The 20,053-nt window shown below is 37.4% G+C and overlaps 1 protein-coding gene across 1 annotated transcript in view; it reads left to right on the top strand.

Annotated features, from left to right (window-relative positions):
- The window catches only part of LOC150100847 (voltage-dependent calcium channel type A subunit alpha-1-like), a 1,659,894-nt gene that overhangs the window by 268,630 nt on the left and 1,371,211 nt on the right, over positions 1 to 20,053 (top strand). The window contains exons 3-4 of the mRNA XM_090401918.1: positions 11,192 to 11,297; positions 12,450 to 12,589. Coding sequence (XP_090258044.1) covers positions 11,192 to 11,297; positions 12,450 to 12,589 — 246 coding nt within the window. The remainder of the gene's footprint in view (positions 1 to 11,191; positions 11,298 to 12,449; positions 12,590 to 20,053) is intronic.

Here is a 20,053-nt window from a genome sequence, read left to right on the forward strand (position 1 = left end):
TTCCTCAGGACTCTGTTGCTTATCTTCCATTAAAATGTAGTTTCATGAGTACTAGTATTTCTTTCTTTCTATTTTTATCATGGCCACACCATCTAGGAGAGATTCATAATCTATAGTGCAATGGTATCGTTGGTTTGCCAAGAATAAGGTTAAAAACAATCATTTCCATTTTTGAAACAACTGCTAGTTGTTTCTCAAAAATACTCCTTACGGAAACGGATGAGTAGTTAATACGCGCTGTTTGACGTATGATTGAAAGTTAATGTTCGCTGATTGCTGCTAGATTTTAAACAGGTCCTCAAGAGGTTGTTGGAATTACAAACGATCGGATAAAATTATCTGTGGAGTATCACTAGAAGAAGCGCAGATAATTTGGATTTTTTGTTTGTGATTACAGTAAGCAAAGAATGCTGAAACCACTATTGTCTGCTAATTGCGTGAATGTTCGTAAGGCTAACGCCATACGAACATTCACGTTTGTTTGTTTGCTTGCTTTAAAGAGGGAAAACTTCGACTTCATGGAGGTGAAAACCTTTACACTTCCGTGTAAGGATGGCTAATTAACCTTCGGTTGAGTTATGAAGTCTCTCACACAGAATGATTGAACATTTGTACGTGTGTATCTCTCTCTCTCTCTTTTACTAACTCGAGCAATTAATTGGTAAGAGATGACTCTAACTTGCTTCCTTTTCTTTTATACGAATTCTACCCCAGGGAAGGCTGTAAGCCAATCACATAGTAGTTGTACTGTAGGGCACAATTAGATTATCTCTCTCTCTCTCTCTCTGCTCTGCTCTTCAGCCCAAATACGGTGCTTTGTGAAGTCAATTTAGACATCTAATAAACACGTTCATCGCCCAATATAGAACTCACTGGAGATAAAAAACAAACAAACTCATTTACAGTCAAAGGTATTCAAAAACATCTCTGTGACAGTAAGATTTGAACCCGCATTGGGGAACAGAAAATTCCCACACCATTACGCATGAAAAATGGAGGAAGAGAAATGATAAATTACATAGTTTCGTTTTGTATATCGAAGCAACCACCCACCTATGTGATATTTAATATCATGAGAAGCTTTAAGGTATTGGTCTCCCAATAAGGGATTTTTTTTTTGATAACCGTAGACGCCGGTGGTACACATACCTGCCACTGAATTAGAAACCTTTATATAGATGTACATAAACGTCACTTACGCAGCATATACGCTGCCTAAGTGACGCAGCGTATATGCAAAACACTACTTGGTTAGTCACGTGCGTCACGACATATTCTCGGCAACTATTTAAGAATGCTACTGATCAGTAATTATCAATAGTTTTGATTACAATGGGAAAAAACAAAGTATCTTTCGGAGGCCGATAAAGGACTTATTGTGGGTGCCCGTCTAGCTGGAACCGCTATTTTGAAAACAGCTGATCTGACTGGTTTCCCAACAGGTGAGATTTTCCCCAGGTGTTTAATCAGTGGAAAAATAACCCACTTTGCATGTCTAAGAGGCGTAACTGTGGTCTTAAGACAGTCTGTCAGGAACGAGATTGCAGTCGTCTGAGAAAGCCTTGTACGGACAAACAGAACTTCCTGGGTGCAGCAATTGACTGAACCAATTAATGAAGGCTATTCCCGACTCATATCTCACCGAACTATGTGCAGGATATTGAATAGGATGAGCATTGGAAGTCGCATGCTTATACGGAAACCACTGATTTCTGCGAAGAACCGGAAAGTTCAACTACAGTGGTGTCAGGAACAGCGTGACTAGACACTGGAAGACTGGAAAAAAGTCATGTGATCCGACGCGTCGCGGTACATACACCTTGTTCTGTACCGATAGTAGGCAGAAAGTTTGGCAGGAGTCGAACTAAGCTTGCTTTGTAAACACAACTCAAGTTTCTGGAGGCGGTGTCATGGTGTGGGGCATGTTTTGTTGGTACTGAACAGGTCCTTTCTTCTTTCTGGGAGGTCGGGTGTCTCCATCCAAGGAATATCTGAAAGTTATTGCCAGTCAAGTCCATCCTGCAGTGTTGACTTTTTATACAGAAAGTGACGCTTGTTTCGTGGACGATGCATTCATGATGTCTATCGCTCAAGAATTGTTCAGCAGTGATTCAGAGAGCATTACAGTGATATCTCCCCTCCATCTTCTCTGGTCACCACAAAGCCCGGATCCGAACTCTATTGAAAATGTATAGGATATGTTAGAAAAACAGATCCGGGAGCAAGGCTCTCTTTCGTCAAATCTGAACCAGTTAAAGGCTGTCTGGTGAACTCCTGGAATTTATGCCAAAATGCATTTGAGCTGTAATTCGGGCTAAAGGAGGTCCAACATGGATTAAATAAAATTTATAATTCAATGGCCGGTATGTATTTTTAAATTCTGCTGGATTATCTTGCCTCTATAGGAGAATGACATGGAGAGTAACATTCTAAGAAAGCCGTTGTACATATCCTGGAAATTTTCCGTTTTTTTTTTTTTTTGCACGTCGCAAGATTTCTAAAAGGAGGTGTAGGCTTGCAGAATACTCGTTCTCAAAACTTTTAATAGGGTTAACAGTTAGTAAAAAAAGATTGGTGAATCATAAACGGCAAGTAAAAAGTGGAAAGTGTACACTCAAATGCACCGTGCATAAGAAAGATATTACAGTATTCCTCGATAATTAGTCAATACAAAATGTTGGTAAAATGAATGTGGAATTAGTTTTATTTTGTATGGAATTTTGTTTTAGTTTTTGAGGCGTGCTTTTGATATGTATTGCACTATTTTTTTTATTTTCTGGGAGAATTTTTAACGATGTACGTATGTAGGTATTGATGTACGTATCTATTATGGTTGGTTATATTAGAAACTTGCAGAGAAGAGGCATGCAGCAGGAGCGAAAAACCTGTGAGCATGATTCCTGCAAAGAGAGTTCCCAAACTCCATTCCACTGTAGCTTCTACTGTACTCACAACATACTGCTGTATTGGTTGGAGACTCCCGACAACCGCAATTTGGCACATTAAGTAGTAGCAATATTATTCACCAGATGGTTAGGGAAGCTTCTGGCGAATTACCATTTAGTTCGCTGCTGCGTGCTATTTGATTATACCTCCATATTTCAGGCCGAATATTATGTAGTTCTGATACATTTCCGTATTTCAGATTTCTGATGTTTTTTTTTTTTTTAACTTTCATAAGAAATGTTATGTATTCCTAATTTCATTCCTCCTGGATCACTGCTTCTGTCATTTTTATCTCGTGTAATAATTTTTAAAATAATTACTTGAGACATCCAAAGTATCCTTATTTTACGTTTTATATCTGCTTTATGACTTTTGATAAATTAGTGATTCTCTTTCCTCTATTTCTAGACTTTCTTAGAAATATTGCCACCTAACGTTCTCACGAATTCTATTTAATTACTTTATATTTCCTAAATTTTTTTCTCTTGTTATAAGTGCGTATGGTGACTTGCTAACCAGGAACTTTTTATGATTATTTCATGTACTGCTACTTTAATTTCCTCTATCTCACATTTCTTATTTTTAGTTGCAGACAAATTCACACATACAACTCTGGCTGTGTCAATCAATGTTTATTTTAGATTTGACAACTGAATTTCTAAGGTTTTTCTTGTTTTCAAACTCTCTCACTTTTCTCAATAATATGTATATCAGAGTATGCAATTCACATCTGAGTTTTTCGACTGCAATTCTTTTCAGAACTTTAGCAGTCATATTTTTCCCCAATAGTACACTTATTTTATTCTGTTGAATACTAGGTAGTGGTCATTCTTATTTCGAATTCCTTATACACCCCTTTATCTTGAACTATTCTTGAAGACAACACGATCAGTCGATAAAGACTTTTCTTCTTTAGCATTAACTTCTGAATGTCTTTTATTCATATTGTGCTCTGCTTGGGTATCTGAACAAACTGCTTTTTTTGTTCTGTTTCTTTAAGTCAGTAGCCCTCTAATAACTCCAATTCCTGCAGTCCTTGTTCCGTAATCCTCACAACATGAAAAGGTTGTGACGAAGGTTCATCTTCGGGGACCATGTATAAACCAGCAGTTCCATCGAGCATGATATCTGATTAACTTGTGTCACACTAAGTGTGCATGCAGTTTAAGCCAATATAGATTACAGTTTGGTCGGCTAAGTTTAAAATTGCCAGTCCGACCTCCTTCGTTCAGGAAGATAGACCTGCATTAGATATCCATTGAAATCCATTGAAATGGATATCTAGTGTCAGAACAGGATGTCGTACTGGAAAATGAAGATTGGAGACTAGGTCATAAGCGTCAGTCAGTTTCCTACATTTCTTATACGCTATATGAAGGTATCTTCCCAGTTATGAAATTTTGGCATTTACTATACAAAACGCTCCAACTGGCCACACCATGGGAAACATGAGTCAATGCACAGAAACATATCTGAAACCCCTTGGCTTTCATAGTGCCAATCCCTCACGGCGGCTCATTGGATAGGCGAAAGGTGTCACTGACAGACTTTCTTGTTTTCAAGTCATTGATTATGTATTTCGAACCACGGTCTTTTATCGTTTTGGTCCCTCGTCTTTAAGATTAATTCCAAGTAATTACCTCTTTCCGCTTTTAATCTGTTTCCATGAGACCTGAGAGTTTGTAATTTTCTTAAAGGCATCATTTACATTCAAGCAAACGCTGTTTCCTTTTATATTCTTGTCCTCTTTTGCAAATGGCATTTGCCGAAATTTTATTTTTACTATATATACATGAATATGCATCTGTTATATTATCTGTGGACTGGTCCCTCTTCTTCCTCCCTTGATTCTTTCTTTCTTCTCTTCTTGCTCCTTCCCCCGAATGCTATTAGAGTATTCGAGGGGAATCTTTCCTATTTTTCTATGTCATTTCATCTTGTGCTAACAGGACATTATCAAACACTGTAACATGATCAGGCCATCAAAAAATGTTCATACCGCATCGTCCGTCGCGCGGGTTACCAAGGGACGCGTTCGGGTTTTAGGCAGAGGGACCCGTTCGACAAATATGTTACAGTCTCCCTTAGACACCACTCCTCAGCACTCTGCTAGAGTAAATTTCATCAATGGGCCCGCTACCCGTTTGGGGAAGTGTTTAGGGGTGTTTAGGGGCAGCGCAAAGAAATGGTTCTGCAAAAGGACGGAAATGGCAACGACAACGGCATCAGACTATGGGTTTAGGCAACTGGAACATCTTCTCTCTGACAGGGAAGGAGTTGGAACTGGTTGAGGAAGCCAAGCGCTACCGGCTACACTCAGTCGGGCTTTCTTCAACCAAGAGGAGAGGCTCTGGAACTGTTGACCTGGATAGGGGGTGGAAGCTCTATTACTCTGGTGTGAGCCCAACAATGTCTGCTCAGGCGGGTGTGGGGATACTCACAAGCCCCCAGCTGTCAGACTGTGTTGCTGAGTGGATCCCATTGGGGGGACGGGTATGTGTGTTAAGGCTTCAGATGAAAAACCATGATTTGGCTGTGGTGCAAGCCTATGCACCTAATCTGGAGTCAGAATACTCTGCCTTCCTACAGGAAGCTTTTGACAGGGTGGCAGACATAGAATCAGTCCTGCTAATGGGTGACTTCAATGCACATGTTGGAACAAATGACTAGACATGGAGGGGTGTGGTTGAGAAGAACGGTGCCCCTGACCTTAACACGAATGGGTTGAAATTATTGGACTTCTGCTGTACCAACAGCTTGTCCATAATGAATACCTTCCAGCACGAGAAGTCCATAAGTATACCTGGTACAGGGATACACTAGAACAAAGGTCTCTGATTGACTTCTTTATAGTCTCAGCAGACCTATTTTCCTGTGTTGGACGTTCGTGTGAGAAGAAGGGCAGAATTGTCAACTGACCACCACCTTGTTGTGTGCACTCTACGGCTTCAGAAACCAGATGCTACCATCAACGCTGGTAGGCCTAAGCAGCTATACCGCGCGAAATGGGAGACATTGGAAAATGAGGCTGTGAGGAAGAATTTTGCAGATGACATTTCCTCCAGGTTCAAAGAGATTCCCAAGCATACTGCAGATGTTGAGGAGGAATGGAAGCTGTTCAGAACAGCTGTCACTGCCTCTGCACTCTCATGGTGTGGCAGAAAGCGGCTCGACGTGGCAACGGGCAGTGATAAAAGAACACCTTGGTGGAATCAAGAAGTCCGAAAAACTGTCCTGGCAAAAAAGGAGTCCTACCTAACATGGCTTAGAGTCAGGTCACCTGAGATGCGTTTGCGGTATGCTGAGGCACGAAAAGCTGCTGCTAAGGCAGTAAAGACAGCAAAGCAGAAGGCTTGGGAATCCTTTGGAGAAAGATTAGACTAATCCTATGCAAATGCAAGCAAAATATTCTGGCAGACCATCCGCCGCCTTCGAGGGAGAAAATCGTGCACAGCAAGGGCAATTAAGGCCTCTGATGGTGCACTTTTAACAACGGAGAAGGATATCCTCCACAGATGGAGGGAATACTTTGAGAGCCTTCTTAACCCGGGTGGCCGAGCAGTTGTGGACATCCAAGAGGTGCAGATCGGGGCAATGACTAGTCTCACAGCAGAAGAGGTCCATTTAGCAGTATAATCGCTAAAATCGGGCAAGGCTGCTGGCGATGATGAAATTCGGCCCGAAATGCTAAAAGCCTTAAATCAAGACGGTGTTCTCTGGCTGACTCGAGTGTGTCAGGCTGCTTGGATATCTGGGCGAGCACCAAAGCAATGGCAGACAGGCATAATAATACCAGTCTTTAAGAAGGGAGACCAGAAGGATTGCAGTAACTATCGTGGCATCTCTCTGCTCAGGCTGCCTGGGAAAGTGTATGCTAAGTGCTTGGAAAGACGGTGCAGGAGCATAGTTGAGTCAAAGTTCCAGGAAGAACAATGTGGCTTTCGTCCTGGTAGAAGCACAACTGACCAAATCTTTACTTTAAGGCAAGTCTTTGAGAAATCTTGGGAATATGCCACGAATGTCTACACATGTTTTGTGGACTTGGAGAATGCATATGACCGGGTTCCTCGGGATAAGCTTTGGCAAGTAGTACAGGAGTGTGGAGTGGATGGTCAACTATTAGCTGCCATCAAGTCCCTGTATGAATGCCCAGAGTTTTGTGTCAGGGTAAACAGCACAAAGTCTGAACCTTTAACAGTTTCCGTTGGCCTCGCCAAGGGTATGTTCTGTCGCCCCTCCTTTTCATAATATTTATAGACTGGATTGACAGGCACAGCGGAGGCAGTGAGTGTGTCAGAATTGGAAAATGTAGCATTGGACGTCTGCTTTTTGCAGATGACCTAGTTCTGCTTAGCTCTTCCACAGATGACTTCCAGTGGACCCTGCATAGGTTTGTAGCTGTTTGTGCAGACGCCGGAATGAAGATCAGTGGTGTGGCCAAAACTGAAACATTTGTGGTCTCAAGACAACCATCCCAGTGCACTCTATAATGTAAGTGGAGTCCCAATGAGACAGGTGGAGAATTTTAAATACCTCGGGTTCATATTCACGGATGATGGAAAATGGGACGTAGAGCTAGATACTCGAATTGGCTTAGCAAGCTCAATATTGCGGGAGCTTGGCCGTTCAGTAGTATTGAAGCGGGAGTTAAGCCAGTAGGCAAAGTTGGCTGTCTTCAGTACAGTCTATGTCCCCATCCTCACCTATGGTCATGAGAGTTGGGTAATGACCGAAAGAATGTGGACACGAATCCAAGCGGCTGAAATGAGGTTCCTTCGAGGGGTTGCGGGGCTGACAAAACTCGACAGAGTCAGAAGCTCTGCAATTCGGGAAACCCTCAATACTCAACCGCTGCTTCTGCGTGTTGAGAGATCACAGTTACGCTGGTACGGGCACCTGGTCAGAATGCCACAAGAGAGGCTCCCTCAGCAGGCCCTCTTTGCCAAGCCAGAGGGTGGGAGGCCACGTGGAAGGCCAAGGACTCGCTGGATAGATTATATCCAAAACCTTGGGTGGACACGTTTGGGAATCCCACCAGAACACCTGAGCTTGGTGGCAGAGGATCGTGACCATTGGAAGTTCCTCTTGCAGCTGTTGCCCCCACAACCCAATTAGGAAGAGTGGGCCTTGAAGAAGTATGTATATATGTATGTATGTATATATACATGTATATATTTGAAGGGAAAGAATGTTGTTAGCAAATGAAAACGTCAAATAAATAAATATGAAATAAAATTCAGTAGGTTCGGCGTCTTTAGCAGTAACTAGCAAGGACTATCCCTAACTGTAAATCTTGATAATCCATAAGAAGATTAATCTTGTTATGGATTATCTAAATGAAATTATTGAAAATTTATGCTCTCGATACTAGATTAAATATTTTATGGCTACGCCATTCTTAGACGAATTTTATCCACTTTTATAATCCTTAAAATTGTTAAATGCTCTCTTTTCTTGTTGCTAAGCCCACCTTCGTTTTCTAGAAATAGACCTCATCGGATCAATAGGATTACATCGATTGGGAAGGAGATGTAATATTGGGTCAACATCGGACTGCGCCTACGTACAAGATGACAACCACAAACTTTTACTGATTAATATGACACCATTTTGATCAAAGCGATGTCTAACTTAATAGATATCCTTATAACCACACTTGTACCCGCATTACTGATAGTGAACTTGTTTTCAGGAAGCAAGGACAAGGTGACGTGTTGTATAGCGGGGTCATCTTTCGTTGGCAGGCGAATAATCGGTACTCTTCTTTACGACTGAGATTATCGATTAGAACGTTCCGGTGACCCACTTTCGTTCATTGTCCAGAGTTGGTAACATTAAACGGTCAATGCTGATAGGTAAGTTCCTCGTGATTTCTGTTAGATAATTTAAAGTCTGTTCAAGAAAAAAAAGGGGAAACTTTATGAAGCCATCAATTCACAGAGGCGGCATGATTGCATTTTTTTTTTTGATTAAATTATATTAAGTGCTGACGTGCAGACTAAGAGGAAAAGATTACTCACTGGTAATCATTTCACATCTTTTTCTTTATGAATGAATGAGTCCCGGATGCTACGATTTCCTTCACTCTTGTCTACAAACATAAAAAGGATGTATGTTGCTATAGAAATGAATTAATATTTATTAGGTTTTGTATGAATTAATCGAATCCAGTATGTATGCATACGTTATGCCCACAGTCACTAAAATTTCATTTGTGCAGTTCCAACCCACATAAATAAATTATGAAACTTTGCTATCATCGAAACGTATCTCAAAAAAAAAAAATCGACATAAGAAGTAAATAAAATTATCAAGAGTTAAAATACTGCCTCCAAGTTGGCATTTATGACATTTACATCCATCTTATTGAATGTACAGCTGGAGAATACTTTTTTACTGTCTTTTTACAGATGAGCCATTAGAACACCTATGATCACTTATCATAAGTATTCAAGAAGAAAATGACTAAGCCCTCGTTTTCTTCTCGACTCAAATTTCTGCCTCATTTTGAAGGATTGTTAAACAACCAAAATTAATAACCAGGAGAGATGCAAAACAGACTCTTATTTTGTTTCTAGTGGGAATCAGAGGTCGTATTTAAAAAAGATCAGTGATAACAGCTTCAGTACTGATATGATGTACAAGTTAATCCGAACACTCACATTTTACAGAAAAGTTTTAATTTCGTAAGAAAATAAGTACAGAAATTTAACTCCGACTTTACACAGTAATTTATATGTGCTCCTCTGTTCCTAATAAGTTCACTAATTCGCTTAGGCTTTTTTTTTTTTTTTAAATTTCTGCAACTGGAATCATACTTTTGTAATGGATTGTATTAAATTATCCTTTGTATCATAATTTAATTCCAAGTCTCTTTTTCACTATGGCCCACAAATTTTCTATTGGATTAATGTTAGCAGAGTTACCTGGCTACTGAAGCAATTGGATGTTGTGATTTTTTAGGAACTTTTTCACTTTTTTGATACGATAGCCATCAATGGGAATTTTGGACCATTCTTCTTGTAGACATGTAATGAGGTCCTGGACTGCTGTGGGGCGGACTTCCTTGACCTCACTCGACGATCCAGTTCATCCCACACGTATTCAGTAGGGTTGAGATCTGTGGAGGCCAGTCAAGTGTGGGGATGCTTGTGCCCACAAACCACGCAGTTACAGCAGCCTTATGACACAGTACATTGTCTTGCTGAAAGAGACAATGGTCACTTCTGTAGAAACACCACAAAGTATGAAATATTGCATTGTCCAGAATGTTCAGATATATCTCGGAGTTCAATGTTCGTGGCACCACAAACAGAGGTCCGAGGCCAAACTAGGAAAAAACAGGACCATACATTAACACACCGCCACCTCTGATTTTCATAGTTAGCGTTACGCACTCTGATAAGAGTGGTTCATCAGCCAGCCATCACACCCAAATCCGTCCATCTTCTCGGTAGATGATGTAGCATGATTCGTCGCTCCATAACAGCTTTCCAAGCTTCCACGTCTCACTGTATACACGCTCTTTGCACCACTGAAGACGACGCTGCATGTTGGTTCGGGTAACGTAGGGCTTGCATATTGCAACCCTGCAATGGAAATTCATGTTATGAGCCTCGGTTCTGAATGTTTTAGTGCAGATTCGTGTTCCATTCGTTGCCCGAAACTCCTCATTCAACGTGTCGGCTGGAGAATGGTGGTTTTCACATATTATCCTTCGTATCGCCCTATGGTCACGTTCGGTGAGTCGTCCACTGCGGGTAGCATTTGCAGCAGTTGACTCCCTGCGCTTCCATCTTCATATGGTATCGCTGATTGCTGACTTGAATGTCCCAGTTTGTCAACAATTGGCCGAACAAATAAGCCTGCAACATGACAATCTATCACAACGTCTCTTTCAAACTCCGTCAGTTCCCCTCTCGCAGCCATTTCACCCGGACACAATTGTACCGATTTGGGAGCATCATAGTCCTCCAATTTAATCTGGTTAAATGGCACGATGCACCTTGCCCATTGGGGGGGGGGGTATCCGTTGACTTCTTTCCAAGCAGTGTAGATTTAATCTTGTTACTTTTTTTTTCTCTCTCCTTATAGCGTTATTGCAGCAGAAAGTGAAACATTCGTCATTGACTTAATGTAGTAATAGAATTAATTTAGTGTGTAAGAGAATTAAACTTTTACTGCTAATAGATATCACTTCATAAACATATCTCACTGTGCATTATGTTCCTTAATCATTTCCCACTCCTTTCGAGTATGCCGTCTTACTGACTATCATAGCGAATTGCATCGTGCTGGCTCTGGAGGAACACCTACCTAGAGGTGACAGGACGCCGTTAGCTCAGAAATTGGTAAGTTCAACATTTCATGAAAATAAATGTATTATGATGTTTACAGTTTGATTTTAACAGTGTAGTGTGTGTGGGGGGGGGATTAATATTGCAGTAATTGAATACTTTGTAAGCTTGATCGGATGGTCATATTATATATATATATATATATATATATATATATATATTTATTTATTTATTTATTTATTTATTTATGTATATAAATGTATATACATATACATTTATATACGTTTGAGTATTTTCTTCTTAGATGGAATAAACAGATAACAAAAAGTGCATATACCTCGTAATATTCGAAAGCTATTGTGTTGTAGGGAGGGACAGAACTGCAATGGCGCGTTGGAGATCAAAACACGTGCTTTAAAAATATAATAAGGCAGTGTAATCAAGAGAAAGATAGTATTATGTACTTAAAATCTTTGGATATCCGCACTGCTGCTATCGAAAATTTTATTATGACGGTTTATTAGTACTTTGGAGAAGGGATATAAAGCAGTATTATCATAGCGTGGTAATTACCACGCTATAATAATACTGCTACAGACATCTATGTGGACTTCCATTACTTCCTGTGGATTGCAATTGGCAATTGCACTTAGGATTTTAGTCGCAAATGAGAAAAAAAAAATTTTCTAGACTTATCTTTTGCTAAAAACAGGTTTTTAACACCAAATGTGTCATAAAATGCGCAAACAAGTACATAGGAATAAATACTAGTTTGAACAAATCGCTGTATTTTTTATCTAGCTCGCCGCCAATTTTAGTCATCTTGCTTTTCGTTCTTAACCTTCCTCCCTCTACATTTATACCAGAGAAATGAACAATGAATCTTCCTTAAAAATGTAACTTTTTGTTAGCAAGTATAAGCAATTATACATTGAATACATAGCTGATTAATTATTACTGTGTATTTCAATTTATGATAGGCATATACCTGAAAGTAAAAAGAGGTCGGGGAAAAGATAAAATAGAGACAAACTAAACAATAACTTAAATAATCACAAAAAGATTTCAAATTCATAGCAAAGAACATAAATAGAAGCAAATAAAACGGAGATAGCGAAGGAAATAGGAAAGATAGATAGAGAGAGAGAGAGAGAAATTCGATTAACGGTGTTCAAAACCGCTATTTACTAATTCTCTATTTTTTAGGAAAAAACGGAGCCGTACTTTTTAGGAATTTTCTGTGTAGAAGCCTTGTTAAAAATTCTAGCCTTAGGATTTATACTTCACAGTGGAGCATACCTCCGCAACATCTGGAACATCATGGACTTCGTTGTTGTAGTCACAGGGTAAGATTGTAGGCTTTTAGTTATATGTTTGCTATTGCATTGGTTTCTGATGATTTTAATATACATTACTGACATATGGGTTAATAAATTACTGACATATGGGTTTTCTCCATATGTTAATCATTTATATTAAAATATTGAAACAACATTATTATCAGAAATGCATCTGAGTTTTAATATGTAGTCAATGGTAAACTGTTGACAATTAAAATAATTTATTTTCTAATTTAGATTAGTTGCTATGCTTATTATGAATCACTATTTGTTGATTATTCTGTTAGTTTAAATACAGTTGCAAGGTTTCCCCAGAAAATAGCTCTAAAACTTCTTATTATACTGGAATTCACCATTAAGATTGCTATTCAACGACTTTTAGTAATAGTAAAATCTTTAATACCAAAGAATATATGTGATTTTAGAATTCTTCGAATCGTTTATATTTATCAAACCATAAGAAATCTACATTGTCTTTTGTAACAAATTACATGCTGTAATTTTCTGAAATGTTTTTATTTGAATTCTATATCAAGAACGGATACCAAAATATCATATGTTATTTTATTACCTACCTTTAAGTTAATGCATTGCTAATTTCATTGCCGATACGGATACAAAAGTGAGTTTTATTTCAGATTTCATATCATATTGATTTCCTATTCGCTATACATTATTTATGCTGTCTACGAAATATGTATATTTTATTGTTTATCAAATACAGCGTTGCAAGCTAAAATAGTTAAGGAAATATTAATTTCATCCGCTATAAAATGAGCATTTTAAATTAAAACTTAAAATTGCGCCAATTATGTTAGTCGAAGGAAATGTTTATTCAAATTATTGCAAAATTAATACATTTTTACTGAAATTAACACGGAAGTCATAGAGGAATTTGCATTTGACAGCTCGACTAATATAGAATCCATCTGAAAGATTTTTGTCTGAAAAAAATAAGTCTTCTTAAGATAGCAACTATGTATTAAATATAATATAATCCTTATAATATTATATAATATTATAAGGAAACCTTCTATTACTTTTCTAAAAATGGAAAATAGGGAACCCATTTATGTGAAACTTTAGTAGGAACGAATATTGATAACTTAATTTTTAAATTAAGTTATTTTCAAATTCACTTAAGCCTGCATATTTTCGTATATAAAAATTAAACTAAAAAATACATAAATAATAATAAATTAAATCTGTAGCCATTTTATCGATTTCTTTCGATATTATCACAACCAAGATCGTTTAGATTTGATGAATATCAAAATTGTGGTTATTCAGTAATACTTTGTTTACGTCTTTAAGTTACTTCCTAATTGAAAACTATTTAGATTCTAAAGAAGAGTTACCACGGATCGGGAAGGAAATATATTTGTTCAAAATCATATATGATGATTGTAATCATTTTATCTATAGTTTATGACCTTATAAAACCAATGTCATTCTTCGTCAACTAATAGAATCCTCTCACATTAAGGGAGCACAGAATAATTGGCTTTCCGGGGGTGGGGGGGAAGATTGCGGAGGGAAAGGATATGAGTTTCAAGAAAGAGCAGATTCATTTTTGTTGAGACCTTCCATTATTTTAAATAAATATTAATGAATTACAGTAGAATAATGCATCGTACAAATTTGTTTTATACGTTTTCCTGTTTCAGTCGAAGAAATTGAACTACAATCCAAATTTAATTGAATATCGAAGGAAAATTCAGCAAGTATTATGTTAAAAGTTTTCAAATTCGTCTTTGGCGTAGAAAGAGAAGTTATGTCCCGTTAATTTATTATAACTCGAAAGAGAATTCATGCTATAGGATAAATCATAAAATATTCATTAAATTGATTTAAAGTGTTTCTGAAGGTGTATGTACACCAGGCTTTAGATTTACGAATTATTATATTTAAACAATGGCTTAAAAATAGTTTAAGTTAAAAATAGTTTAAAAAACGAATTATTATATTTAAACAATGGCTTAAAAATAGTTTAATGGAAATTGTATTTAACTGTACTCTCGCCTTCCTTCTATATAAGGCTATCCTCAAATAGCAGATTTCTTTTTTTTTAAAAATTCGTAGATATTCTAACGTAGAGTTCCTCTTAATAATAATAATAATAATAATAATATGAATATAATAATATTTATGATATATTATGAAGAGACATCAAACTCAGAAATCTGAGAACTCAGAAAAACTCTTCCTTGATCTCATCTCGACTGTTTATCAAATGAAGATGCATATCAGATACAAATAAAATGATAGAACTTATTTCATCCTTGTGTTCTTTTATACACACAATCGATTGTGTGTATAAAAGAACGTATTATGAAGACTGCATATATCATGAAGACTTTTGCATGAAGTTTATGTGCACGACTGAAAAGGACGCTTCCCAACAGATCACTTTTAAGAAAAAAAAAATCACTCTGATAGAAAATATTTCATCGTAAACAAGTAAAAACAGTCCAGTCAAGGTTAGGTAAGTGCCTTTATACTTTTAGCTAGCCAGTACATTCTTGTAGAAAGTGCATCATCTCCTGCCCTTCCTGTTTCTAAATTGCTTGGTTTTCACGAGTATAAATACTACGTTTCACCAATGTCCAGACTGAAGTACGTGAGCAAATGCAGTTGTATTTTACTTCATGCTTAGTGAGAGTTGTTTACTTGTTCTGGACCTGAAACTACGATCGTCAAAAAATAACCCACGATATTTAGATAGGTACCTCGCCCTTCAGATCTACTGATAATAACTGTGTAATAACGAATGAAACAATAAACGCATTTAGGCAAGCAGAGAAGGGAAAAAACGCTACCATGCTATCAACAGAAATTATATATGTATAGATTATTTTCTCTAAGCATTACGTGACTGGAAATTGTTAATTAAAAGTATTTTTGAACTTATTGTTAGCCTATTTTAAAATAATTCTGCAAATCCATTATTTATGCAAGAAACCTAAATGAATTACTAATATAAAGTTTGGAAAATAAGCAAAATAAACACAGAGGAGTCTGTGTCTATACTTTCATTTTTATAAAAATGACGAACATACACAGAACGTCTCAATAATCGAATAATATTAGATGCATCTCTCTTTCTGCATAGGTAAGAATATCTATTAAGAGTGCGAACTGCTCCTCAGACTAAAAAAAAAAAACGAATGAACATCTGCAAGTTACTTTTTCATGTTTTTTTTAGCTGTGTAAATTATACCAAAAGAAATGTTTATTTTCCTACGTATAAACAAACTTTTTTAGGTTTATATTTTATAACCTAGAACACTGTTACTTTCCAGGATAATAAACCTCACTGCAGAAGGCAGCGAAAACTTAGATTTGCGTATGTTGCGGTCGTTCCGGGTTCTTCGTCCACTGAAACTCGTATCTCGCACACCAAGTAAGTTGCGATTCTCTGGATATCGCTAATGGTCACTAGGTAACCAGTAGCATGTTCCTACCGTTACTTCCATGTATGTTGGCCGTGACGTAGTTAGAAGATGTACCGTATCCTCAGTAGACAGCAACATCCCAGAGGTTTTAGTCTTAGATAAAAGTTTGTAGCGAGTAGATATCCTTTAGTTCTAGATTCCCACTTTAATCCTCCTCAGACACTCTGTTTAAGATCTATTGATCTGCAATATAGAATTCCCTTGTTACTGATTCCTTTCTATAAACACACATTGTGGGAATGAACATGCTGCTGTCTTAAAGCAATGGTGTTCTTGTTTCTAGTGGGGGGGGGGGGAACAGCCTTTCTAAGGTGTTTGGTTTTTAACCGACTTCCTTCACACAAGTCTACTACTGATCATATTCACTCTAGATTTATCTAGTATACAACAGCGTAACATTCTGACGTGTATTTATATAATTTCCAATTACAGTTCCATAGAGAGAGAGAGAGAGAGAGAAGCGTTACTAATTGACTTAAGCCACAAAATGATGTTTGGGGTATTTAATGATGCTCAAAATACACTTTCAGAGCTAATGGTTGTGAAGTTCGAATTTGATAATGAAGTTATTTTTTTTTTCCGATGCGATATTGACTAACAGTTGGTAACCGTTTTCGTCACTTATATATATACTGTGATAAGAAATATATTCATATTTCGATAAATGCAACAAACGACTACAATAAATTTCCAAGTTATTAAAGAATCATCATCATCAAATTCCTGCCATATACCCTCAAGGGGTGTACAGGATATGATAGTACTACATGAAAAATTTACATCATTACTAACTTCTTATCTATAATTTTCCTCCAAATCAGTCTGTTACTTGTCAAGACTCCAATTTTATCAGATCTTATATTTCTATCGTCTAAGGCACTTTGTACCGTATCAATCCACCTATATCTTGGTCTTCCTCTGGGTCGTTTTCCTGCCAACCTGGCAGAGAATACTTGTTTTGCTAATCTTTCTTCACCCATTCTGTTTAAGTGACCATACCACCTGAGATTAGCTCTGCTAACGCATTCCTGGATGCTAACAATGTCAAGTTCTTTCCTAATATCCTCGTTTTTAATATGATATTGCCATTGATGCCATCTGTTCACGCCTATAATCATTCTCAGGACTTTCATATCCGCGGTCTCTAGTCTTTGGTCAATTGTTTTACTTTTGACCTAGCTCTCAGATCCATAAGTTAAAACTGGTTTGAACACTATCTTGTATAGCTAATTTAGTGTTCCGACTAATTTCTCTCTTAGTCCATATGAATTTATGCAATTGACTTCCAACCATACCAGCTTTGCTGATTCTGTTGTCTATTTCTATATTTAATTTACCATCTTCACTAAACATCGTGCCTAAGTAGCTGAAATGTTTTACTTGTTTCACAGGTGGTTCTCCATTCACAACACAGTTTACATTTTCAGTGATTCTGCCTATTTTCATTGTCTTTGTCTTTTTATTGCTGACCTTCATACCATATCTATTACAACAGCTATTGAATTTAGTCAGAGAATCTTGCAGACATGTAGCAGATTTATTTAGAAGTATAACATCATCCGCAGAAAGCAAAGAGCTGACATTAACATCTCCAATTTTGATATCATGTTTAATACCAGTTTCCTTCATAATGTGATCCATGTAGATAATGAATGACAGAGGGGATAATGTACATCCTTGTCTCACACCAGATTTAACATTAAACCATCTTCCTGTACTTTCTTCAATTCTAACTGCTGACTTACAACTCAAATAAAGACTAAGTATTGCTTGATATAATGCCCCATTGACACCATATAACTGCAACGTATTGAATAGCTTCTCTCTTGGCACCTTGTCATATGCCTTTTCCAAATCGACAAAACTTAAATACAGATCTTTGTTATATTCCCATGCTTTCTCGACTATTTGTCGTAAAGTGAAGATCTGATCCTGACAGCCTCTATTTGGCCTGAATCCAGCTTGTTCTTCACCAAGCTTTTCTTCCACAATTCTTCTCAACCGTTTCTCAAGTATACTTGCATAGATCTTGCCGGGAACACTCAGTAGGGGAAATACCTGTGTAATTCTCACATTCAGTTTTATTTCCCTTTTTATATATGGGTACTATGGGAGCTCTACTCCAATCATCGAGAATTCGTCCCTCTGTCCAGGCTTTCTGAACTATGCAGTGCAGCCACTGTAAGATTCTTATACCACCATACTTCAGCATTTCTGATCGAATATCATCTACTCCTGCTGCCTTTCTACATTTCAAGCCTTTGATGGCTTTTTCTACTTCAAGTATGGATATGTATTCCTGACTGCATGCCTGGTCAGTGTTTTTTACCACTGTGCTGTCATCACTGCTTATTTCATTTAGCAGTTTTTCAAAGTAATTACTCCATACTTCAAGGATATCTTTTTCTCCCGTTTTCATGTCACCTTTATCATCTCTAACTCCTTTTACAGCACTCTTTCCCCCATTCCTAAGCTTCTTCAACAACCTACAGAATATTTTGCCACCTTCTTATTATTTATTTTCTATATTCTTGCCAAAGTCCTCCCATGACTTTTGTTTAGCTAGTTTTACACAGTGTTTAGAATTCTTGCATTTGTCTCCGTATTCTCTAAGAGCACAAGCTGACTTATTTGACAGGAACTTTTGATATGCTTTCTTCTTTTCCTTCACTGCCTCTTTAACTTCCTGTGTCCACCAGGGAGTTCTGATTTTTTTATCATTGCAGACAACCTCACCACATGCATCTCTGGCAGAATCAATCAATGTTTTCTTCAGAGTTTGCCACTGAATCTCCAAGGTTTGATTCCTGTTCTCAAACTCTTTCATTTTTTCTTCAATAATCTTTGTGTATTTTAGTCTACAGTTCACATCTGAGAGCTGCTCAACTTTTATTCGCTTTAAAACTTTTTCATGTTATTCTTTTCAATATGAAATTCAATTTTATCCTGCTCAAGACTAAACAGTGATCACTTCCAATTTCAAACCCTCTGTACACTCTGGTGTCCTGCACCAGGGAGAAAACATCACTATCAACAATATCATAGTCAATGAGACTTTTCTTATTCCTTGCCTCTTCTCTCCATGTGAATTTGTGCACATTTTTATGTTGGAACATGGTGTTAGTAATAACCAGTCCATGTCCTGAGCAGAAATCCAACAGATATTTGCGATTATTATTAGCTTTGTTCTTTTCTCCAAATTTTCCCAAAATATTTTTGTATGTCTCACAATCATTTCCTACTCTGCTATTTAGATCCCCAACAAGGACCAACTTTTCCTTTTTCATTGTGTCAGTTGCTTTTTCTAAAGCCTCAAAAATTCCTCTACTTCTACCTTAGTAGACCCTTCTATGGGACCATAGGCACAAATAAGTCTCATTGTCCAGTTGCCCATTCTCATATTTGCCCACATTACTCTACTTGAGACTGCCTGCCATTCAAGAAGATTAGCCTCGTATTTTGTGTTGAATACTATGGCTACTCCTTCTTTTCCTTGATTGTCATTGCCTGAATATAACATTCTGTATTTATTGCTCAGAAAGATCTCACCAGTTTTTGTCTTTTTTGTTTTCAGTCACCCCTATTATGTCGATCTGGTACTTATCTAATTCCTCAGCTAGCTCCATTTCTTTGCCACTCAGGCTTCTTATGTTGGTAGTACCGATCTTTAACTCTGGTGATGTTGAGTTGGAGTTTGTTTTCAGATTTGTTCCAGTAGCTGACTTTTCGCTGTTCGCCCTGGTTCCCTGGAGAAAACAATGGAGGCTTTGTTTAACCGGGCGACACCTCAGCCGGCATGAAATTTTGTCATGTCGTACCATCATTTTTTATTTTGGTATAACGCCTCCGTATAATGGTATAATGTTATCAAAGAATCTAAAAATCCAGTCTCCCTGTCAGTATAAATAGCTGCAGTAATTCTTTCATGTTATGAATAAATATTACCAATTCGTGTTATTAATATTATTACTGTTTTACTAGCTTGCTTTACAATTACCATTGGTTGGAATTACGC

Source organism: Typopeltis vanoorti, chromosome 12 (genome assembly GCF_054136105.1).
Source record: "Typopeltis vanoorti isolate ZY-2024b chromosome 12, IOZ_Tvanoo_1.0, whole genome shotgun sequence".
In the NCBI taxonomy this organism is placed as follows: Eukaryota; Metazoa; Arthropoda; class Arachnida; order Uropygi; family Thelyphonidae; genus Typopeltis; species Typopeltis vanoorti.